The 24,100-nt window shown below is 34.0% G+C and overlaps 2 protein-coding genes across 5 annotated transcripts; both read left to right on the top strand.

Moving 5' to 3' along the window:
* The first annotated feature begins 269 nt into the window (after nt 1-269).
* On the top strand, nt 270-6,342 carry LOC130818226 (probable pectate lyase 1). 3 transcript variants are annotated; one of them, XR_009043942.1, is made up of 8 exons: nt 270-433; nt 582-635; nt 1,892-1,963; nt 4,068-4,710; nt 4,811-4,914; nt 5,340-5,478; nt 5,581-6,052; nt 6,138-6,342. XR_009043942.1 is itself a non-coding variant. In XM_057684320.1 (7 exons), the coding sequence occupies exons 1-7, from the start codon at nt 348-350 to the stop codon at nt 5,800-5,802; spliced, it is 1,320 nt and encodes a 439-aa protein (XP_057540303.1). In that variant the 5' UTR covers nt 270-347; the 3' UTR covers nt 5,803-6,342. The 3 variants fall into 3 exon arrangements, 2 of the variants coding, with proteins under 2 accessions (XP_057540303.1, XP_057540315.1); XM_057684320.1 differs by having other exon boundaries at nt 5,581-6,342; XM_057684332.1 differs by lacking the exon at nt 270-433 and adding an exon at nt 705-779 and having other exon boundaries at nt 5,581-6,342.
* A 10,966-nt stretch (nt 6,343-17,308) lies between these two features.
* Nucleotides 17,309-23,962, top strand: LOC130823375 (purple acid phosphatase 23). 2 transcript variants are annotated; one of them, XM_057687998.1, is made up of 7 exons: nt 17,309-17,738; nt 17,848-18,039; nt 20,744-21,080; nt 22,036-22,253; nt 22,337-22,527; nt 23,091-23,372; nt 23,497-23,962. In XM_057687998.1, exons 1-7 carry the CDS (start codon nt 17,489-17,491, stop codon nt 23,620-23,622), a joined length of 1,596 nt encoding a protein of 531 aa, XP_057543981.1. In that variant the 5' UTR covers nt 17,309-17,488; the 3' UTR covers nt 23,623-23,962. The 2 variants fall into 2 exon arrangements, 1 of the variants encoding a protein (XP_057543981.1); XR_009046582.1 differs by having other exon boundaries at nt 17,313-17,738; nt 23,164-23,372; nt 23,497-23,635.
* The last annotated feature ends 138 nt before the right edge of the window (nt 23,963-24,100 follow it).

The following is a 24,100-nucleotide window of genomic DNA, read 5'->3' on the forward strand; positions in this document are numbered from 1 at the left end:
TAATTTTTTATTATAATTAATAATTATAGATATTAAAGATAAAATTAGTACATTTTAGTGCGTTAAAAAACAAACTTTACAACTATTTTGAAGAGGGAGTAAGTAATTTTATTTTTCTTAAACCTACTTTTAATTAATATAATATTAAAAAAATTGCAATTAAATGTACTCACAGTAAATTAAAAAGTGGGGTCTACTCCAATTCTCCCTCCCACCTTCTCTCAATCACTGCTCTTTATAAACACCCCTTTCCTCACAACCCCTTCTCTGTCTTTACTCTTCCTTCCTCCTGAGTTCTGATCCATCTTCTTCTCTCTCTGACTTCAAGCTTTTGATCGAATTCTACAATGGCGATTTCTCCTAAAACATGTCTTGCTTCTCTTCTTCTCCTTCTTTTCCTTACTCTCGTCGTTGCTGTTCGTACTGTTCCCAGGTTTCGTTCTCTAACTTTTGCTACATTCTACTTCACAACTTCTGAAAACTAATTTTCTCCTCCAATTGCATTTTAAAAATGGCGATTTACGTTTTTTAGCTTTGAAAAAAACTAAGAAAATGGATGTTTTGTTTTTGAAAATTCACAGGTCGGAGAAAACAGAGGAATTACAGAGCTTCAAGAACATAACAATGGCGGAAAAGTGAGTTCTCCTATATTTTGTTTTTGAATGTTGCTTTCCATGAACTTTTTAATTATTTTGTTTTTTCAGATAATTCTTTTACAGTTAGACTGCTGTCGGTTTGTTATTCTGACGCTAAATCACTCTCAACCGTTGGATTCTCTGGTAATTACATAAAATAACACCAACCGTTAAGATATTCCGTTTACGGTTACGTCCTTTCTTAGGATACCATTGGCTATCTCACCATTAAAAAACTTTACCTTTTATTCTCTCTCCTACTTTCCTTAAATACCCTTTAATAAATCGTCTAATCTTATTTTAATTTCTAATTAAGGTGTATAATAATAATAATAATCATGGGTATTTTTGTTATTATAATCTAAACTCTGAAGCTAATATGAAACTTTCACTTCCCATTAACATCGAGCACTGTGGCGATCTGCTGTGTACTTCCTTGCTTTTGTTTTCATTCCAACTTGCAATGAATATATCTTTGTCCACTTCAAATGGCAAATTAAATTTCCTTTTATAAGGAAAATGTAAAACATGCCCAAGATTGCTAGAAATAGTTTACAAAGTCCATCTTCAAGTGTTTTTACCTCTTGGTGACATCAGATCACTTGCTGGTGCGGCTGCTATATGTGTTGCCAAGTGTAACATGCACGTCAGAAAACGGTGTGCCGTGTACAATCACGTCACAAACATGAATTTTGGAGGCAAATTAAGTTAAAGTTCGTCTAAATGAGTACAATAAATTTTGACCCGATAAACTATTATCTGCATTTTTTTAATGTCAGTGTAAATATGGGTATAAATTTTTGTAAATCCATCTCTTGATCAATTTGCTACAACTTATTACAATGGTATTAAAAGAAAAAAATATAGATGATAATTGATGAAAGTGACTGAGAAATGTTAATATTGCCAAGCTCACTGACGAAAATAGGGAATGTAGCAAATTAGACAGAGTATAATTTTAATGGAATGTGTAAAAATGATTTTCTAAATACGGGTTATTTACAATTTCTGGTTTTACATCAAAGGGTTGTCAGTATGTCACTATCTCTTCATTCAATGGTGAGTGGTAGCTTTTAACTTAGGCTGTTGCATTAATGGTGAGAAATGAGGAGCCTATCAGTTGTATGGTTTTAACTTAATTGAGTGAATAAAACGGTGTCATTTGTCTAGCTAATTTTGGTAATAAGGCATTTTTTTATTTTGTGCAATTGTGTTTGTTGAATTTTAATTAATTTTATTAAATTGATATTTTTCAGGATGGAGGAGGTTGAGATTTTTAATGAACATGCAGTAGCAAATCCAGAAGAGGTTGTTGCAATGGTTCACATGTGAGTTTTTGTCTTCCTCTTTGCAATGTTTTTTTTTATTACAATATAGGTCGAAGGCCTGAGAGGAGAAGGAATGTATGAGAAGTGAATTTAAAAATTTACACAGAGAAAAGTAGTACTTACTCTAACTGAGATACTATTCTTTTCTCTTGGCAATAAATTTCAAGATTGCTAAATATAGTGGTAGATCCAAAAATAAAAAACAAGTAATGTTTAAGTATTGAATTTTGAAAAATTATAGCGTGAATCAAAGACGAAGAGGGTGTTTGGCAAACGGCTTATAATTAGTAACTGATAGCTGATTACAGTGACTGATTTGACCAGCTTATTTTGAATCCGCTGCTATGAGCAGTTTGTTCAAACACATCTTATTCATAATAATAAGTTGTTTCAACCATATAATTTACCAAAGATTAGCATTGGCTCGTTTGACTACTCAACCCTCAAAATGTATCAAAATAAGTTAAAATTATCTAATAAGCTATTTTATCAAACACCTCCAAAAGCTAATAAGAGAAATGTGTGCCTAATAGGGTTTAAACCTTGATCACTTATGTGGAAGACAAGGCCCTTACCAAGTGATTTAGGTGAATTTTTTTAATATTACATGATTTCATTTTGGATTAAGTAACATTACGCTGCATCCGCCATACCTGCATAATTTGATCCATTCTTGTTGATTGGAATACTGTGAAGTATAGGGTAAATGTACCATTTTACTTTTGTTAGGGCTTAAAATAATTAATGTTTGATATCATCATATTGGCACCTACCAAATAGTCGGTGGCATAAGTGCTGCTCACACTTGGTTAATTTTGTTAATAGTTTTCTCACTTTACTTGCTCTGTCTCATGAGTTTACTCAACCAAGTGGCAGACGGCAGACCCCATTTATCAAACACGATTTTTAGAAAATAGACAATTGTAGTAAATTTATTATAGTAGTAATTTGTTTTTCCATCATTGGATAAGAAGATATGAATATGATCATCCTTTATGTGTTCCTTGTACTTGGCCTACGGTAATGTCTGATTTATACTGCAACAGACTGTATTGCTTTTAATGCCATCCCTTTATCACTCACATTTAATCAACGTATTCTCGTATTTCATGTCTCATCTCTTTAATTCAGATACTGAATGGATTCAGATTTATAGACAGGGTATTATTCTATCTCTTTATTTTTGGACCCGTGAAATTGGGTGGCATTCCTTTCCCATTGAATTGATTGTTGTAAATCATTCGAATCCACTCTACACGTGAGTGTACATGCACTGTGAGGGTGGTGGTAGAGTGTGCCTCTACATTATTATGTAACTCAGAATATGTTATATACTCTAACACGCCTCCTCACACGAGTGCCTTAGATTTGAGGGGTGGTTAAGATTCGAACCCGTGACTTCTTGTCACATTGACTTCTGGTACCATGTTAAGGAACCAACTTAACCGAAAGCTTAAACTGATGGTTAAGACCTCAAGATATGTTATATACTCTAACAAATTCGGTTTGTGGGATTTAGGAATTTATTCTGATTGTGCATAGATTATATTGGGGTACGAATCAGTAGCTGTAAAGATGGGGTTGTTGTCAATCTGCATATTACATGTGATATGTCGTATGGTAGAACCATAATGACTAGATTGACAGCTGCTGTTGTGATATATCTTTTGCAATCTTGACCTTCAATATTTCTAATAGATCTAACCAACACGTTATTGAGAAAGTCTTGTGTGGACTTGATCCACACTATGTTAGTGCGGACCAACTTGCAAATATATTAAGTATTTCTACTTGACAAGTACAATCATTGTGAAATACTTGCTATTTTTAGGTCGGTTCATACTGACCTAAATAAAACAACAGTTGATATATAGCTTGTGCCTATTTTTCTGACATATAGTGTGCTAAAACATAAATAATAATACAAAATCATATGCTAAAAGGGTTGAATAATGAGCTTCATTTTAAGTTTAAATGTAAAATATAGAGCATGTTGCCTATTTTTATAAGTACTTAAGGGTCATATTACACCTATGAAAATAATTATAGTAATTGACACATTCGACAGCGGTTAATATTGATAGCATGACTTTGGACTCTGCAGGAGTATCCAGAACAGCACTCAGAGGAGGAATTTGGGTTACTTCTCATGTGGAACAGGCAATCCTATTGATGACTGCTGGCGGTGTGACCCCAACTGGCACAAAAACCGTAAACGCCTGGCTGACTGTGGTATTGGATTTGGAAGGAATGCTATTGGTGGCAAAAATGGTCGCTTCTATGTCGTTACAGACTCTCGTGATGATGACCCAGTTAACCCCAGGCCAGGGACCCTTCGTCATGCAGTCATCCAAGAAGAACCTCTCTGGATTATTTTCCAACGCGACATGGTGATTGAATTGAAGGAAGAGCTTATAATGAACAGCTTCAAGACAATTGATGGACGTGGAGCCAACGTTCACATTGCTAACAGAGCTTGCATCACAATTCAGTACGTGACTAACATCATCATCCATGGCATTCATGTCCATGATTGCAAACCCACTGGTAATGCTATGGTGAGGAGTTCAACTACTCATTTTGGATGGAGAACAATGGCCGATGGGGATGGAATCTCGATCTTTGGTGCGAGTCATATATGGATCGATCACAATTCCCTCTCACACTGTGCTGATGGCTTGGTTGATGCTGTGATGGGTTCAACTGCTATCACAATTTCCAACAATCACTTTGCTCACCATAATGAGGTATGTCTTTTGTGTAGGTCTCGTTGCACTCATTTTCTTTGACCTTGCTTCCTCGATCTTGGAAACGCTAACTTTTTTGTTTTCATGCAATGTAAAACAGGTGATGCTACTCGGGCATAGTGATTCTTATGTGAGAGACAAGACAATGCAAGTTACGATTGCATTCAACCACTTTGGTACAGGCCTCATCCAAAGAATGCCAAGGTACTGCACTGCTATTCATGGATGCTCTCAGATCATGCTATGAGTACATTTAACTTTCCGAACAATTTTTGCAAAACCTTCAGAATCATAGGTTGGCCTACTAGTTGAAGTCTTTCCCTTCCACCCTTGTGGTAGGTGTTCGATTTCACACCATCTACGAAGGATTAATCCCCCCTCCCTTATCTGTAGGGATTCCTTAGCCTTATCCCCTAATAATAAGAAGAGGAAAAACCTTGGCTTTTTAGTTCTTATCTTTATGATCTATGATGTCTGATTTTGCTTTCTATCAACGAAATTTGGTCCTAGCAAGCTAGACTTTAGCTTACTATCATCAAATGTGTTAGAAAACATGGAGAATGGTTTCGATTGTGCACGAGTCATTCATAGATGTTAGTATCAATAAAATGCTGCTTGGGTTTATGCAGGTGTCGCCATGGTTATTTCCATGTGGTGAACAATGACTACACCCACTGGGAAATGTATGCAATCGGTGGAAGTGCAGCTCCCACAATTAACAGTCAGGGCAACCGATATGCAGCACCAGCCAACCCTTTTGCAAAGGAGGTAAAATCCTTTATTCTGTAAAAGTTCCTTTCGATTCACACAAGTTTTATGAATAATTGAGACTTAAACCGAGTATATGCGTAAAATGGGGTGAAACCACAGGTCACAAAGAGGGTGGAGACAGCGGAAAACAAGTGGAAGGGTTGGAATTGGAGGTCCGAGGGAGATCTTCTGTTGAATGGTGCATATTTCACCCCATCCGGAACTGGAGCCTCAGCAAGCTATGCAAGAGCCTCGAGCCTAGGTGCTAAATCATCATCGATGGTTGGAGCCATCACAGCTAATGCAGGTCCTCTGTCCTGTCGTAGGGGCCGCCAATGCTAGCCAATGTTCAGAGTAAACAATCCATTTTTGCATTTTCTCCTACAGATTATATCATTTCATCCATGAATTTCGCGCATTTTTCTTATCGAAATCACTTGCAAATTTCCACATCTTCTAATCTTGGCAAGTGTACATATTTATACACATTGTCCATTGTATGATTCAATTGAATCAGTTTTGTGTGGATCTTATTTTCTCAACCTCGACCCAGCTTCATTCTAAGAAGAAAGTTTTCGTAAATGACAGCAAGGTCAGATGCGTTGTTCCTTTCTTTCTTTTTTTCGTTTTCCCCCCAAATCTTCCGAAATTTTAACCACCTTTACCTTTTTCCTCAGGTGTCTGGTTTCCGTAGTTGATTTATAGGAATTTGGAATGGTTTGTAAGTTTTTCCTTTGTTTTTTGCTTTTTTTTTTGTCAATCCAAGTTACTCCACACAAGTGTAAAAGGTTACAAATGCCAAGAAACTTCAATGAAATTTGTATTCAACATTAGTAAAGCAGAAACAATCACTTTATTACTAGTACAGTACTTGCTTCTTTATCTTGTGCTCTACTGTACAATTGTATTTTCTGTTCATGGGGTTTTTGAGCTTTTCGTGAAGATGCTAAAGAACCAACTTAACCTAAAGCTAGAGGTGTTCAAAACAGACCCGATGATTCGAAATTTACCCTAATAAACGAACTCAATATGATCCAACTTAAAAAATGATTTATAATTATGTAAAAAACAATATTGACACAAAACCGATTTCAAACCGACCAAAAACTTCTAATCCGATATCAGCTCGATGACCCGAATGAACATCTCTACCTAAAGCTTAAGCATATGTTTGTAGCCTATAAATTTGTTATATACTTTATCATACCCCTTCATACCAAATTAAAGTCCTTTTGTTAGAAGTGTGCTCTCATTATAGCGGTAAATATCATACCAAATTAAAGTCCTTTTGTTAGAAGTGTGCTCTCATTATAGCGGTAAATATTACGTTTGAAATACACAGGGTTAATGAGATTAGATCCAGTGATTTCTCATTACGTTGGCTTCTGATATCATGTCATTGGACCAATTCAACTGAAAGATTAACGATATTTCTAAATTGTGCTGTTATTTTCTTCAATCTAGGATATTTAAAACCCAATTCTTATTTGTCGCCACCTTTTTCATTTTATCGCCACCCCCTAATAAAATTACGAATTTGCCCCTAGACTTTAAAAAATTATGAAAATGCCACTGGACTTAAAATTTCTTATTTATAATAATAATAATAATAATAATAATAATAATAATAATAATAATAATAAATAAATAAAAATATTTAAAAAAATAAATTAAATATAATAATTGAAACAAAATTAAAAATTTAATAATAATAATAACAATGAAAATAATAATAATAATAATAATAATAATAATAATAATAATAATAATAACAAAAATAATAATAATAATAATAATAATAATAATAATAATAATAATAATAACAATATTAATATAAATAAAATTAATAAAAATATTTTTTTTAAAAAAAATTACCAGTCGCACAAAAAGTGCGACTGTACCTAGGTCGAGTCGAACTTTTTGTGCAACTTGACCTAGGTACAGTCGCACTTTTGTGGGACTGGTATTAATTTTTTTATTATTATTATTTTTTTTTTTTTTTGAATATCGTATTATACAATTTCTTTTGTTTAATTAATTTATTTTTTAAGTTATTGTTATTTAAATAATAATAATAATAATAATAATATTTTAAAAAATAAATTAAATATAATAATTAAAACAACAATAAAAATTTAATAATAATAATAATAATAATAATAATAATAACAAAAATAATAATAATAATAATAATAATAATAATAATAATAATAATAATAATAATACTAATAATAATAATAACAATAATAATATAAATAAAATTAATAAAAATATTTAAAAAAAAAATTCCAGTGGCACAAAAAGTGCAAGTGTACCTAAGTCGAGTCGCACTTTTTGTGCGACTGGTATTATTTTTTTTTTTTAATTTCGAATTATACAATTTCTTTTGTTTAATTAATTTATTTCTTAAGTTATTGTTATTTAAATATAATAATAATAACAATCACAATAATAATAATAATAATAACAACAACAACAACAACAACAACAACAATAATAATAATAATAATAATAATAATAATAATGGCGAATTTGTAATTTTATAAAAAATCCAAGGGCAAATTCGTAATTTCATTAGAAGGAGTGGCGATAAAATAAAAAGGGTGGCGACAAATAGTAATGCCCTATTTAAAATTGTCAAAAATTGGGAAAAAAAACAGTGATTTAGAAATAGTCCTATATTACAAAGTCTGATTTTTGAATGAGTGTAAGTGTAGGGTCCACTACATTAAACAGAGAGAGGACTAGAAGATGATGGATGTGAGTATGGAAGTGTTAGAACTGAAAGGACATTAATGGGCTGAGCTGCCTTTGCATGTTAAATGTACCATTGTATGCAGGTGAGGTGGGCAAGGGCCAAGGCCAAACTAAAAGTGATGGGAACACAAAATTTCATAATTCATCAATGTTTGTTAAAGGATATACTCTTATAAGAGATACAATAACAACTCGTCTTGTATGAGACCGTCTCATCATAAGACGGGTTCATATAATTAGTCTGTTTTTTCAAGTGATCACTTTAAGATTATAACTTATAAGTGATACTTTAAGACTATAAAAGTATTTATTATCTAAAGACAACAAACATACACTAGACCAGTTCAATAAAAATAGTCTTACCATAAAAATAATAGTCTCATCTGAGAATTTATGATCTAATAATACTTCGTGTGCATGTGAGGTAGGTCCTTTATAAGCACTTGTGCATGTGATTATGCCTATGCCAATGTGGAAAGACTTTTAAGTTAGATGATAAACAGTCAAATGTTGGCCACTTAAGGCATAATTATACAAGTGTTGTATCATTGTATCTTCCATCAATTGGGATTTTAATGCTCTAATAGTAGGGTTTTTAGATAATGAGTTTGCTACCATACAACTTAGGTTTTTATCGATAACTTAAGGTAAAGGTTGGAACACTAAATAAGCAGACAAAAAATTAAAAATTTTGTTCATTGAGATTAAGAGAAGGTTAAATTTTTGGATCGATGAGAATAAGATTGACAAAATGTTGGATATTTAATGATTAGCATTAATATTACATCTCACTATAATGTTAGTGTTTGATTAACTTAAAAAGCATATTTATGTAGTGGTGCCTTAATTTCCTCTATTATTGTACTGATTGACTCAAATAATGTGATTCATTATGTCATCTTTATTGAGGCCATCTCACCGTAAAACGATCTCAATTGAGTTAGTCCAAACTCTTAAAAACTTTTCTTATATAAGTATAAATTCAGATTTTATTGTTTTTCTTATTTTTTTTACTAATGAATTGTTTGTATGGCTCTTCTCACAATGAGATGGACTCGTACAAAACCTATTGTTAATGATTAAAGTAAGCCCATGCTTGGTTTGTTAATTAAGTGTTTAGTGATTAATTTTGCTAATTCATTTTAATCGTATATAAAGTCCTTAATTAATCATGCTTAATGTTTTCATGCTACTTTCATGTTTTTATATTGATTTACTCAATGTTTTATGATTCACAAATTCCTATTTGAGACCGTTTTTATAAAAGACGCGTCTTAAATGGGTCGGCCCATTATTACTCAAAAAACGAACTACCAAAAAATGCGTGCTGTGTAATCCTATTTAGAGTTGGTGTTATAATCTATTAAAGTTGGTATTATAACCTATTAGAGTTGGTATTATAACATATTAAAGTTGGTATCTCCAAATAAGTTATAATACCAACTTTAATAGGTTATAACACCAACTCCAAATACCAACTTTAATAGGTTATAATAACTACATCAATAGGTTATAACACCAACTAAAATAGGTTATAACACCAACTTCAAATAGGATCAAACGCGCATGTCAATTTTTTAGTTTTTCTCTGATTTTTAATTGCTGGGCCTGGGCCTGGAAAGTCGTCTCTTATAAAGACGGTCTCTCAGAAAAGGCGTTGTTTATGATTAGTTAGTCTTTAGGGAAAATTTGAAAAAAATAAGATTTTTTAATAACTTTAATCAAAAAATAAGCTTCGGCTAAACTTTATTCCAAAAATAAGTGTCTTTGACCCCAAAGCTAGGCGCGATATGTAATCGCTGTTACTAACAGCGAGTATAAAGAAATGGTCAAAATTTTAGTCAAGCTTTATGTCGCTATTACTAACAGCAAAATAAGGGTCAAGTCGCTGTTAGTAACAGCGAATTTAGGCTGTAACTTTTTTATTTGATTTCATGGAAAATGACAAGTATCAGTGGGTGCAGGAGAGTCAATTTGGATGTTTCTCAATAAAAGCTCTAAGTTATGCAAAAAGCATAGAGGTACTTCCCAAGGAAGATCTTCATAATACCTTATTCACAGTGAAATAACATTAAATTAGGCATGGCCACGGTCCGGGTTGGTCCGGTTCTGTTCCGGTTCCATCCGGTTCCGGTTCCACCCGGTTCCGGTTCCATTTGGAACCTGTCGCGAACGGTTCCGGTTCCGGTTCCGGTTCCGGGCGGTTCCAAACGGTTCCTTGGCGGTTCATGAGGCGGTTCCGGCGGTTTCAACTCACGGGACGGGCGGGTCGGACCATCGGTTCCATTTTTATTTTTTCTTTAAATATTTATATAATAAAAAAATACTATAATATCGCGGACGTACCTTTGATGATTACTTGATAATTAGCGAAATTCATTGCATGTCAAGTTGTCATCGTTATTGAAATATTTACTAAAAAGAATGAAAAAAATAAATTAATAAGAAACGAATCAATGATAATGTCGATAAAGATGATTAATAAAAAAAGAGGGAGAAAATGGACTTGAACCTAGTACCCAAATGAATACTAAGCTGCCTACGTATCCCGAAGGAATCAAAGCCCACGTAGTTCTTTGTCATACCTTTTATTTATAGTTGTTGAATGTTGATTTATCGTTGTCGTTTGTCGGATTGATCCTATTCGTCTTCGTCATCATCATGTGGTTGATTAGATGCTTCCGCTGACTCTCCTCCTGACGATGATGCAGATGTATCCATCATCATCCATGGATCATCATCGTCGTCTTGATCATCATCATTCCTTAGTCCTTGTGTTCGAATCTCCGCTTGATCCCAATCTTTCTTGCAAACACATATTTGAATACTATGTGGAGCAAGACGAGATCGCTTTTCGTCAAAAACTCTTCTACCTGCACTAAAAGCAGACTCCGACGCAATTGTTGACGCGGGAATTGCAAGGATATCCTTTGCAATTCTCGATAAAATGGGAAATTTAACAGATTTTTCTTTCCACCACTCCAAAATATCATAGATACTTTGGTCTATTCCAAAATATCTAGTTCTAAATATGAGGTCGAGGAAGAAGAAGATGATCCTACAAAACTATCATCTTGAGTCATTATGTTAGCTATTACCGAATTATAGTAAGAGGGACGTGTCGAAACGCTAGCACGCCTAGACATATCGCGTTTCGGGTTATATACACTAGCGTAAAAATCATAGAGTTCTGCTAAATATTTTTTACATGTTCCTACATAATTATGTACATCAGTAGACGGGCGATCTAACGATTGGTAATAAAATCCTATTACTTTAGTAAGGACCTCAGTTTTAAAACGTGGGTCCAAAATGGTTGCGATTCCATAAATATAAGGAAAATCGGTAAAATATGCTTGCCATTTTTCCATCATATCTGCAAGAATCGGCCTTAATTTTGGGTTAGTATCTTCATGTGTATATTTAAGGAGATGATAAAAAATAGTAATACATTCACTTATTACTAAGTGAACGTTCGGTTCATAAACATAAGAAAAAATCTTAGTCGCGTGGTCATACGCTTCTAATATGTTATGTACACCTATAGCTAATTCCCAAGTGTCATCAGCTATGAAACTATCTGTACACTCACTATATAGTTGTGTTATTACTGGGCGATAAGCAATCGCCTTTCTTAATAAATCGTTGGTTGAGCCCCAACGTGTAGGAGTATCTAATGACCAATACACTTTTTTAAGTTGGTATTGGTCACATAATTGTTTATATCGTCTTTTTATCTTTCCGATCCTAAGCCATTTCACTATATCCCTAATTGGTTCTAATAAATCACTTAATTGTTTTATGCCTGCTTGGCAAGATAAGTTAATTATATGCGCACAACAACGTATGTGTAATAAGCTACCCCCAAGGATTAAACTAAAAGCAGGTTCGTTAAACAAAAGTTCTATACATTTAATGTTCGCGGTCGCATTATCAGTTGAACAACAAAATATTTTATCTAATAAGTTCCATTCTCTACATATCTCTACTAATCTATATTTTATGTTTTCACCGGTATGTCTTTCTAGCATTGTCTCAAAACCAATTATTCTTTTTTGCATAATCCAATTTCGATCTATCCAGTGTGCTGTTACACACATATAAGGTTCTAAATGTGGGGGAGCAGACCAAATGTCAGTTGTTATGCTAACCCTACCATTAAACGATTTAAACATTTCAACTAATTCATAGCGCATTGATTCGTATAATTTAATTGTGCGTCTTTTAAGAGTGCTCCTAGGGATTGCTCTATATTGTGGTTGCAAAGTTTTTCTATTGAGACGCTCGTATGCCCTACTTTCACCGTGGTTAAAAGGCAATTCATCACAAATTACATACCTAGAAAATTCATCAATCATGTCATTACGATTGTATCTAAAAGTCATACCTGTGAGGCTGTGATGGGAATGTCCCATTGTGTCTGTCGGCTTCCACTTGTGGTCCCGCTCCCGCTTGCTGCATGAGTTTCTTTTGTGATTCCATGCTTCTTTGCCAAATGTTTGTTAAAAGATCCCGTACCACCACCTAACACGTATTCACAAAACACAATAAATAAATGTTTATAAAATATGAATATATGATGTATCAATGTATTATGTATGTCAGTATGTATAAAAAACTTAAAAAGTATTTACCTCTGGCGAAACTGTATGAAACTAAGGGCTTTACTCCTTGACTTTCACAAATTTGACAAGTGCATAAGAAAACATCTGGATTCTCGGTTGGTTCTTTTGTGAAATACGACCACACACGTGAAACAGCTCTACCACTAGGAGGTGGCATTGCCGGAAAAGGTTGTCTTACTGGTTCATCTTCATCTAAATAAATAATTTAAAATTATAAAACTATAATTAAATAAATAAATAATTTAAAGTTTAATTAATTTGAAGAATAAAATTATAAAACTAACCGATAGTTTGGAAATTGACTCGTTTACCACGATCTTGTCTTTGTTGTTGTTGTTCTCCTTGTTCTTCATGTGATCTTGTTGATGACTGTCGAGATATATGTATCCCAATTGGGGTCGTTGGTTCCTCTTCTTGTTCTTCTTCTTCATCAATTTGTATTTCTCTTTCCATTTCTTCTGCATAATTATGTAACTCCGGGTCGTACCCTTCCGGATAATTATGTTCATAATTATAATTACTAATGGAAGGTGTTGTTGATACCGACGGAGTAGAAGTGGTCTTTCTTTTGGACGAACTGGAACCTCCCAATGATTTTGCCACTTTAGTAACTTTTTTTGTGGCTTTTTTCAAAAATGAAGACATGATTGATAATATTGAAGTAATAATAGAAATATAGAATTAAGAAATAAATAAATAATTAATTATGTAATTAACTAAATTAAGAAATAATTAAAACACTAATTATGTAATTAAGAGAATAATTGCGTAATTAAAGAATTAAGTAGAGAGAGTAAGTAGAGAGAGTGGGAGAAGAGATGAGTTGTGAATGAAAATGATTGAAAGTGATGAGTATTTATAGGGGAAATTCCAACGGCTAGAAAACGGTAATAAAACGGCTAGTTTGACCGGTTCCGGTTCCATGGAACCGTTGAGCCGGTTCACCCGAACCGGTCCCGGTTCTGGTTCCATGGAACCGTTGAGCCGGTTCAACCGGACCGGTTCCGGTTCCGGTTCTCTGGAACCGCTGGACCGGTTCTCCCGGACCGGTTCCGGTTCCAATTCGCGGTTTTTTTTTCCCGGTTCACGACGATTTTTTCCGGCGGTTTCACGGTTTCGCGGTTCGGGGCGGTTCGGAACCTGTCGCAAACGGTTCCGGTTCCAAGCGGTTCGGGACCGGTTCGGTTCCGGGTAACCCGCCTCGTGGCCATGCCTACATTAAATCAAGCATGGTCAATATACAGAAATATGGCACTAATACCTGTCATTTTCCATGAAATCAAATAAAAGAGTTGCGGCCTAAAGTCCCTGTTACAAATAGCGACTTGACCATTGACCATTCAAAGCCTTATTTTGCTGTTAGTAACAGCGACATACAACTTTGTCTAAAATTTTGGCCATTTTTTTATACTCAATGTTAGTAATAGCGATTATTGAGAAAACAAAAAACTTTTCTCACTACTTTTTAAATACTAATTTACATAGAATTAGAAAAAAAATTTAAGCATGTTAAAATATAGCAAAATGAGTGTCTAATTATAAAGCATAAAATTTTATGACCAATAGTAGATTTATATATTTTTTTTAATATATGCATAAATAAAAAAATCTATTTAAAAAATAAAAAAAGTTGTTTGCACATGTGTCAAGTTCTTATATATTGGGTGAACAAAGATGTTTTCTAAAAATTTCCCATGCAAATATATATATTTTTTTTTTACAAACATTTGAGAGATTTTTTGTGAATTTTCACCATTGAGATACATTTTTACCAAAAAAATTTTCACTCAAATAAAAAATCTCCACCATTAAAATAGCTCTTAAAACTTTTTTTAAGCCTAAAAGCTTAGCTTGGATGAGAAAGGTTAACTCTAGAAGGTGTGTTTGATCTAACATTTCACTAAGCTATCCCTTAGCCTATATGGAAATGAAATTAGTCATTTATTTGTCGGTTCTAAATTTTGTTTCATGCAACCAACTAAACAAAAATATATATTCTAAGAAACCTTTATTAATTCTTCTAGAAGAAGTGTTTTATCCACACCTATCTTTTCCATGGTTGATTTCTCATGAGGTAATTCAAGACAAGATGGAAACTTCTCGTTGTAAGTTTAGGAATCACGGAATCACTTAATGGTCAACTAAGATAGAGAGCCTTAAGGTTTCAGACCCCTAAATTATATCAAGGTCATCCACATAAGCTCATCAAGGTTATGATCACTAATGAGATTAGTATGACTTCTATACGATCTTCTAGGGCAACAAAAAGAGACTATCGTACATCAAACTTAATATTTTCACTTTGTGTTGTCCAGACATTTTACTAAAGATATATTTACTAATTCCAAGTGTCGTCTTAAACATGCTTTGCCACATAGTAGAACCGAACTACTGGTTGTATCATCATTACATGACAACTACTTTAGTCCATCTCGCATGAGCTAATTATTATATATGCACAGAAAAAAAAATCTTTTTTATAAAGAATTATAAAGTTAATTATATCAATGTTGATTGGTCTAAATTTGAAAAATACTAATTATTGTTACTTTTATGACATTTTTAAAATTATCAGTCATAATATTTTGTTTTGAATGACAATCTGTCATATTAATATATTATTCAATAACTAGTCAAATATTATTTATTCTTACATATATTAATTTAAAATTATATTTTAAACAAGTTAAGTTTGGTTGAACTTTGGCGGGTCATTTTGGGATTTGAGCTAATTTTGGTTAAATCTAGGTCAAATAATTAACTTTATCATTTAAAGGCTTGGGGTAAATTTGAGGCCGAGAACATTAGAAGTTTTGAATTCACCTTATTCAAATTACTTTTATTTAATATATTTTATTATATCTCAATGTAGATAAAATTAAGAACAATATAGCTTCTAAATGATATGAAAATAGGTCAATCAAAAGACAAGTATATATTATAATTAGATTCAATTATTAGTGAATCCCGTAATAATACTAGTCAAATTATATCTCGTTCACTCCAACTATAGCAACAATTATTTAATGGATCAAATTAATATTAAAAAACCATTAAATCAAATAGCTAGTCTCTTGAGAGACCGTCTCTTTGAAAAACATATCTCAATCGCAGCCCATTAAAGATTAATGTCTACTTACCGTATTCTTAATGCTTACTTACATTATTCTTAATGTTTAATTACTGTATCCTTAGTGCCTTCTTTCAATATTTTAAATGTCTACTTACATCATTCTTAATGTCTATTTTCAATATTTTAAAAAATATATAAAGGGTCAGTCCCCCGTTAGAAGAGAAGAAAGCATCATAGTGGAGGGTAAGAGAAGTCAAGGAAGACCTAAGAAAATGTGAGTAGGGCAGATCAAGAACGACTTAAATGAGTTGCGCCTCTCCGCGGACCTGACTAGGGATAAGAGTAGTTGGAGACCTCAAATCCATGTTTTAGACTAGTAGTTTCTTTTGTTACCTGCCCTAAGGTCTAGTTGTTTCTTACACGCTTTATTTTGTCTTTTTAAATAATTATCGTGGTTTTACTTTATTTTTATTCTCTTTTATTCTCATTTTATTTTCTTTTTTGGTTAGATCTAGTTTCTGCTTGTGTTGTCTTTTTCTGCTAATAGTTGCATTCTTGAGACAACGTTGCTACTCATATCCTCCTTTTGCGGAGCTCTTACTGTTTGGGGGTAAAATTGACCGCTTTCCTCTAGTTCTCCCTGTGAAGGGAGTACGGGTATAGATTGTCCGTCACCTTTCCTTACCCAAATCCTGTTTTCGAGCGAAATAATGAATATGATGATATGATGAATAGGCCAGTTCAACTACAGATAGTCTCTTTAAGAGATCGTTTCTAACAAGAATTTGTGTTAATCAAATTTGGATATTTAGGAGTCCTTGCACCTCAAGTCAACCTCTACTAGCTAGTTCGAGCAATTTTGCAATGATGGTCCCATACGGCCATACATGACTGCCACGATATATCTCCTCAGTTCTATTAAGTTTGTAACATATATTAGGAAATATTTCATATATGAGAACTAAAAAAGATCATAAATTATCGTAACAGTAGATTATGAATTTGCATATAATGTGGTGGGTAATCCTCTTAATATTTTATGGTTTTAAAAAAGAGTAAAATTTTATATGACGAATTGTCACTGCCCAACAACATATATCTCAACTATGAGCCCCAATCTAACCCGTTTTTATTACTTAAAATTCTTATATCAATTTATAATAATTAAATTGTGAAAACGTTAAAAATTTTCATCGGCATTGTCATTTATAATAATTAAATTATCCAATGTTATTTACAAAGACTCATTTTTGACTCTTATTAAATCCTTTTATAACCTGTTTCATTTTAGTTATAGTAAAGCATATTTTTTACCCGATTTATTTTCCGTCGACCATATAAAACCCTTCTTAAAATGAGTCGAATAAGAGTTCTAAACGAGGCCCGACCCGTTAAACACTACCTAAATTCTCAACAGGTCCTAGACTACATGTCTACCACTACCAAGGTTGTTACATAGAGGAGATATCACTATCAGCTATGGAGTACTCAGAGTTCCAGCTCTTCCCATTCATGTCTTCCCTTTTAGCTCTACCAACACTACCACCATTAAACCACATTTGCTTCATCCAAAATGCATTTCCAGCTCTTATTATGGGCTCTCACTATCTTCATCAATTTAGCAGGAATGGAAGCTATACCCACTACTCTGGAAGGCCCTTTTCAGCCTAAAACTCGTCGTTTTGACCCCTCGTTGCGCCGAGGTAGTGCTGATTTACCAATGGATCATCCAAGATTAAGGAGAAAGGTAACTGGGAATTTCCCAGAACAGATTTCACTTGCACTTTCTTCTCCGTCTTCAATGTGGGTTTCTTGGGTAACTGGTAATTTTTCCCTCATTTCATCCCATTTTTTTCATTTTATTTGATTATTGGGTAAGTATTGATTTTTTGAATGATAATGTTCATAAATTTGTGTTGGTTTGATGATTAGGGAATGCTCAAATCGGTACCAATGTGACAGAATTAGACCCATCAAGTGTTGGTAGTGAGGTTTGGTATGGAAAAATAAGTGGGATTTATACCTTCAAGAAAAATGGAGTTTCTATGGTTTATAGTCAGCTCTACCCTTTTGATGGCCTCTTGAACTATACTTCTGGCATCATTCATCATGTTAAGATTGAAGGTATGATTTTTTTTTATTCATTTCTTTGTTTTAAGGAGATTGATTGTGATTTTTATATGATTTAGTTTGCTTTAGTAGGTTTCCCTTATGAATGAGGATCTTTGAGTTTGAATGCTTACATATGGAGTGAGCTTTTCTGAGAAAATGTTACATTAGTCAAATAAACATTTGGTAGAGTCTGTGTAGATTGATTTCCTTTGTTGTGCCTCTCATATGCAAATTAGTAAAATTCAAATTCTTGTGTGAGGCGGTCTCACCGTGGGACATGACTCATGTTTGGGTTAAATAGTCCAATAATAGAAACTTGCTGTGGGACATGACTCATGTTTGGGTTAAATAGTCCAATAATAGAAACTTGCTTATGGGCTTCTTGTTTTGAGGTTGTCTCACAATTAGACGGTCTCACGTATTTGATCATTGCGAGTTGCATTAGCCATAAATAAAAGAAGGTTTGGTTAAAAAAAAGAGATCTTTTCCTCATGTTTTGGGGCTTTTTGTCTCCATGGGCACTTGTATATGGCATTTGTGGGCACCCCTCAAGACTGGCTTTGCTATTGCCAAATGTGGTAGTCCTTTTAGAAGTATGTCTTAGTGAGGAATTGAGGATCCATTTATGTTTTAAGGCTCCATAAGAACTTGTTGGGTACCCTAATCTAATGTAGTTGTGATACCATAACCAATAGCTGGCTTTTAGTAAACTAATGGAAATGTAGGCTCAAGTATGAATGCTCTGAAAGTAAGAATGACAAAGAAAATTACTTGTTGTGGAGTATTTTAGATACCAACTTCTAAGTCTTTACTCGTCTAGCTCCACTTTAATTTGCCAATTAGAAAAACTTGTTCATGGCAGGTTGGCGATGATAGTGTACTTACCAAGTTCATGAGGTAGTTCAAATGGGCTCAGTCGAGGCATCCTCTTGAGTGAGCTCGAGATGAGATGTTGTCATGTTGACTAAAATAGTCACCAAGCTCAAAGATAGGACTAAACTCTAAATCATAATTATATGAGTCATGCACTCACAAGTAAATGTGTAAGTTTTATCAAAAATTAGAACATTTGTATTTTAACAACTTTAAGAAGTTTTTATTGATTGCAACTTGTGATATGCTCTCCAACTTACTTAAGTTATTAGTAGGGCTGAGTAGAGGTGTTCATTCAGGTCATCATGTCTATTTCGAGTCACGTGTTTTGGATCAGTTTAAAATCGGGTTTTGAGTCCACATTGATTCGTACATAATTTTAAATTCATTTTGATGTCGGGTCAAGTCGGGTTCGGTTACAAGGTCGGGTAATATCGAGTCATCAGTCTGTTCGGACACCTTTAGGGCTGAGGTTCCCACATCTAGTCAATAACATTTGCTGTGTCTTGAAATTCTGAAGATTTAAGTAATACATAACTTGATCTTCTACATGTTAAGCTCGAAGTATTGGAAAAATAATAAAGCACTCCAATTTTTCACTACTTTAATTGGATATCTTCACAAATTGACACGTCTTTCAGCCTTTAAATTATGGCCTACTCTTGTATCTTGTTTTCACCATTTTAGCTGATAATATTACTTAATATTTATTTTGGATGTGTATGAAGTGATTTTTTTACATGTTGTGCTATTTCAACTATGCAATATGTAAGCAAGAAGAAAGTAGTTTGAAGTTTTGTATATTATTTTTGGAGTAAAATTAAAAGAATATATCTTGTATTTAGGGTGGTATATTATTCTAACATTACTGAATTTTAGAAAGTACTAGCACTTGCATTGTTAGTGTCTTGAGCTGGATCATTGCAAAAGGAAGCATAATGATGTTTGTAAAAGGACCTAATAGTCTATCAAGGCTCTTATGACAAACAACAACCATGTCAAACCTTAATTCAAAAGATTAGGGTTAGCTACTTCAACAAATAAACAATCTTAGTTGTCGTCCCTATGAATATTTCTTCTTCATTCATTTCTAGTATCTACCATCTCATCCTCCTTCACATCATGTTCCACTCCTTCCTTCTAACCTCCTTCACATCATGTTCTACTCCTTCCTTCCAGGTCATGTTTGGTCTTTCTCTCCCTCTTTTTAAATTACTTGATATACAAGTCTCTATCTCTCTAACCACTTCACTAACTCAAAGCCCCTTAACGATTCTCTTTCATCATATCATCAATATTTGCAACACCCAAACTATTCTTCTTTCTCGTTTTGAATTTTATCTTCAAAGTATGATCTTCTGATAAAGCTTATCCTTAAACTCTAAAGGTGCACCTCAATTACATAAATATTTCAGTTATCACGCTCCTTTTTTGCCGCCCACAATTAATCCTGTAGGTCACACTCTGACAATAAAATGGAAGGTTACCCCACGGCATTGTAACACAAGGCATTTAAAGCGTTCAATTAAAGTGATTTTTTTATTTTTCAAATTTATAGTGCCTATACTTATGTCATTTGAGCTAAAATGAAACACCCTGTACTATGCCATACTCCTACTTAATGTAAACTCTTGCGACTTCAACACATGTCTCCATTGTTCTAACTTAGCACTCACCCCCTCTTCAATCTCATTTACTTAAACATTGTTCTAACTCTTGCGACTTCTACTAATTGATTCTTTGTTAGTTCTCCAAGTCCATGTATTAAGTTTGTATGATGATGGATTTCTTTTCCTGTTCATTGTATGACTTATGTAATGTACCTATCATCTCTTTATTGTAGGTCTTGAACCTGGTACAAGATATTACTACAAGTGTGGAGACAGTTCTATCCCCGCAATTAGCGAGGAACATACCTTTGAGACTCTACCGTTTCCTGAACCTAACAATTATCCTCAACGTATAGCTGTCATAGGAGACTTGGGTCTTACTCACAATTCAACCACAACTATTGATCATGTGACTCAGAATGATCCATCTCTAATACTAATGGTTGGTGACATGACTTATGCAAATCAGTATCGTACAACTGGAGGAAAGGGAGCTTCATGCTTTTCTTGTGCATTTCCTGATGCACCAATCAGAGAGTCATATCAACCTCGGTGGGATGGTTGGGGAAGGTAACTTTTTTATTTTCTAACTTTGTCTACTGAACTTATTGAAGTACTTCCTTGCTCTGTGTTGAAACGAATATGCATGTTGCATCAAATCCTGTTATAAATGGATAATGATTAGAAAAAATTACTAGGAATAATACAACATTTTGCTTATTTCTCTACAGGTAATACCAAATTTTGATTAACCATGAATAATACCATCTTAGGGGCGTTTCCCTTGAATATCCCTAACATGTTAAAAATCAAACTATAGGAGATTATTGTAATGAATCAAAAGGGGGGACCACAGCTGAGATTTACTTACTCTAGGAGGGGGGACAAGAAGGACAAGCAAGGATAACATGTATGAGTAGTGGAAACTTGTATTACCTTATATAGTAGTACTTGTTGTTGGTACTTTAGGAGTATGTTTGCTGTTTTTAGAGAAACATGGATGAGTAGTAGTATTATATATACTAGGGGATAGTAATGTGTAAGATCATCTTTTGAAATGTGTAATGCCTAGTGCTATTTTGGAGTGAAAGCCACTCGAAGAGCTTAATCAATCAATTCATAATATTTCCGTCAATCTCACTTTTACTTGCTCACTGTTTTGTTACTGTTTTGTACTATGTTTCACCCCCAACAGCCCCTGCTCCATCACCAAACAGCCCATACTCCATCCACCAAACAGCCCCTGCACCACCCACCACCAGCAGCCACCGACCCCTCTGTACCGCACCACCAGCATCACCATTACAATTATATGACAAAAAAAAATGGTAAATTAGCCAATAAACTAAAGTTGGTATTATTCTAGCCCTAAGTTGGTGTTATTCATGGTTAATCAAAAGTTGGTATTATTGTAGGGAAATTAATGAAAGGTTGTATTATACACGGTAATTTTTTCCTAACGATTATGGCTTATGAATGATCTCTAAAAGAATATGTAGTTATTGTGACTGGATTTCGACTTTAGGTTTATGGAGCCTTTGATCTCTAGAGTCCCTTTTATGGTCATTGGAGGCAATCATGAGATAGAACCTCAAGCTTCTGGTGTAACATTTAAGTCATATCTCACAAGGTTTGCAGTTCCTTCAGATGAGAGCGGCTCAAAAACTAATATGTACTATTCTTTTGACGCCGGAGGCATACATATTGTCATGTTGGGAGCTTATGTGGATTACGATAAATCAAGTGAGTTTTGGCTATTTCCTAGACTGTTTATCAGTAGCATAAACTATATATATGATGGGTCATATTTGAAACTTTCATGGTAGGTGCTCAGTATGCTTGGCTTGTAAAAGACCTGAAAAATGTCGACCGAAAAATAACTCCTTGGTTGGTTGCTGCATGGCATCCTCCTTGTTATAATAGCTATTCATCGCATTATCAGGAGTTCGAGTGCATGAGACAGGAATTGGAAACACTCCTCTTCCAGTATGGCGTTGACATTGTGTTTTCTGGTCATGTAAGTTGACAATATTGCTTTTCTAAGTACTAGAAATTGCATGTACTATTTCATATTTGTCCTTTTAAGGCCTGTTTGGTAATTGGTACTATTGTTAGTGTAATTTTGGTTGAAATATATTTTGACAAGTTTAATGGTCATGCTTGTCCTTCATCAACAATCTCATTTTCTTCACAAAATTCATTTTAATGCATTACCATTTGAAAGTGGTATTAGGTGGTAATGAAAAATTATGAACAAAAAAGCTTTTTTATTATTAAAATTTCGTTACCACGAGAATGACATGATACATATGAAAATTTACGGTACAATTCATTTTCATTACCACTTTTTAGTACTAATAACCAAACGGCTGTTAGTTTAAAGTTGCAGATATTTACTATGAACCAAAATTTTGTGTTTTGTTATAGTAAAATGCTGACAAGTAGCAAAATTAATGGTTTGAATTCGGCGAAACATGCATCCACAACATATTTTTTATTTAGGAAACAGATTTTAGGAGAAAAAGTTTGAAGCTTTCGACATTTGACATTCAACATTCTGACAAATGTTGCAACATCCAGGTTCATGCATATGAGAGAATGAATCGTGTTTATAATTACACATTGAATCCATGTGGTCCTGTTTACATAACAGTTGGAGATGGTGGGAATATCGAGCAAGTTGATGTTGATCACGCTGATGATCCAGGGAAATGCCCGAAACCTGGAGACAATGTTCCTGAAATCGGACCAGTGTGCCACTTGAAATTTTCTTCAGGTCCTGCTAAGGGTAAATTTTGTTGGGACAGACAGCCTGAGTGGAGTGCATTTAGGGAGAGCAGCTTCGGACATGGAATTCTTGAGGTAGCTCTAACCTTTTTATCACTCTAATGGAATTTGTTTGTAACTTGAATCAATGAACTCTTTTTAATGGGTTCCAAGTGCTGGTTGTGTACCGATTTACCAACAATTTCATCATTTGATGCAGGTTATAAATTCTACGCATGCATTATGGACATGGCACAGGAATCAGGATGTCTTCAGGAATAGTGTACGAGGAGACCAAATATATATAGTGCGACAGCCAGAGCTGTGCATCCGAGAGGACAAGTAATTCCTAAGACCATGCTCATACTGTATAGCCTCTTATAAAGACAGATGGCATCTCTTCTTTATAAGTAACCTATACTAGAACTCGAAATTGTATGAATAAGGCCATGCTCAGGCTTGTGCTCGTGCTCGTTCTCATGCTTGTACTTATACTCCTTGTCCTCCTCAATTTGCTCATAATCCCTTAAATATATTCACGAAGCCTCTAATAAGGTGCAAAAGCTGCAGGACAGTGTACTTGGTTAGGTCGTAATCAAGTGTGAATGTAATTCCCATTGATACTATTGAATAGATATGTACCCCGAACAAGGATAGTAATCAGAATCACTCCTCTTCTTCACTCCAATTAGGGGTGTCTAGTTTTAGGTTCAGTGTTTCAAGTCGGGCTATTTTTCAAGGATGATGTGGATTATGCTCGAGTTTGTTTCGCGTCGATCCAGATCATTTTTGTATCGTTTAATTTGGACCAAGTTAAATTCACC

The sequence above is a fragment of the Amaranthus tricolor genome, chromosome 1 (genome assembly GCF_026212465.1).
Source record: "Amaranthus tricolor cultivar Red isolate AtriRed21 chromosome 1, ASM2621246v1, whole genome shotgun sequence".
Classification (NCBI taxonomy): Eukaryota; Viridiplantae; Streptophyta; class Magnoliopsida; order Caryophyllales; family Amaranthaceae; genus Amaranthus; species Amaranthus tricolor.

Bases quoted from the DNA above. Each gene is read 5' to 3' on its own strand.
- LOC130818226 (XM_057684320.1), top strand. From the start codon at position 348: ATGGCGATTTCTCCTAAAACATGTCTTGCTTCTCTTCTTCTCCTTCTT. The intron at 636-1,891 runs GTGAGTTCTCCT...GATATTTTTCAG, and splicing joins AACATAACAATGGCGGAAAA to GATGGAGGAGGTTGAGATTT. The intron at 5,479-5,580 runs GTAAAATCCTTT...GTGAAACCACAG, and splicing joins CCAACCCTTTTGCAAAGGAG to GTCACAAAGAGGGTGGAGAC.
- LOC130823375 (XM_057687998.1), top strand. From the start codon at position 17,489: ATGCATTTCCAGCTCTTATTATGGGCTCTCACTATCTTCATCAATTTA. The intron at 17,739-17,847 runs GTAATTTTTCCC...TTTGATGATTAG, and splicing joins GTGGGTTTCTTGGGTAACTG to GGAATGCTCAAATCGGTACC. The intron at 18,040-20,743 runs GTATGATTTTTT...TCTTTATTGTAG, and splicing joins TCATCATGTTAAGATTGAAG to GTCTTGAACCTGGTACAAGA.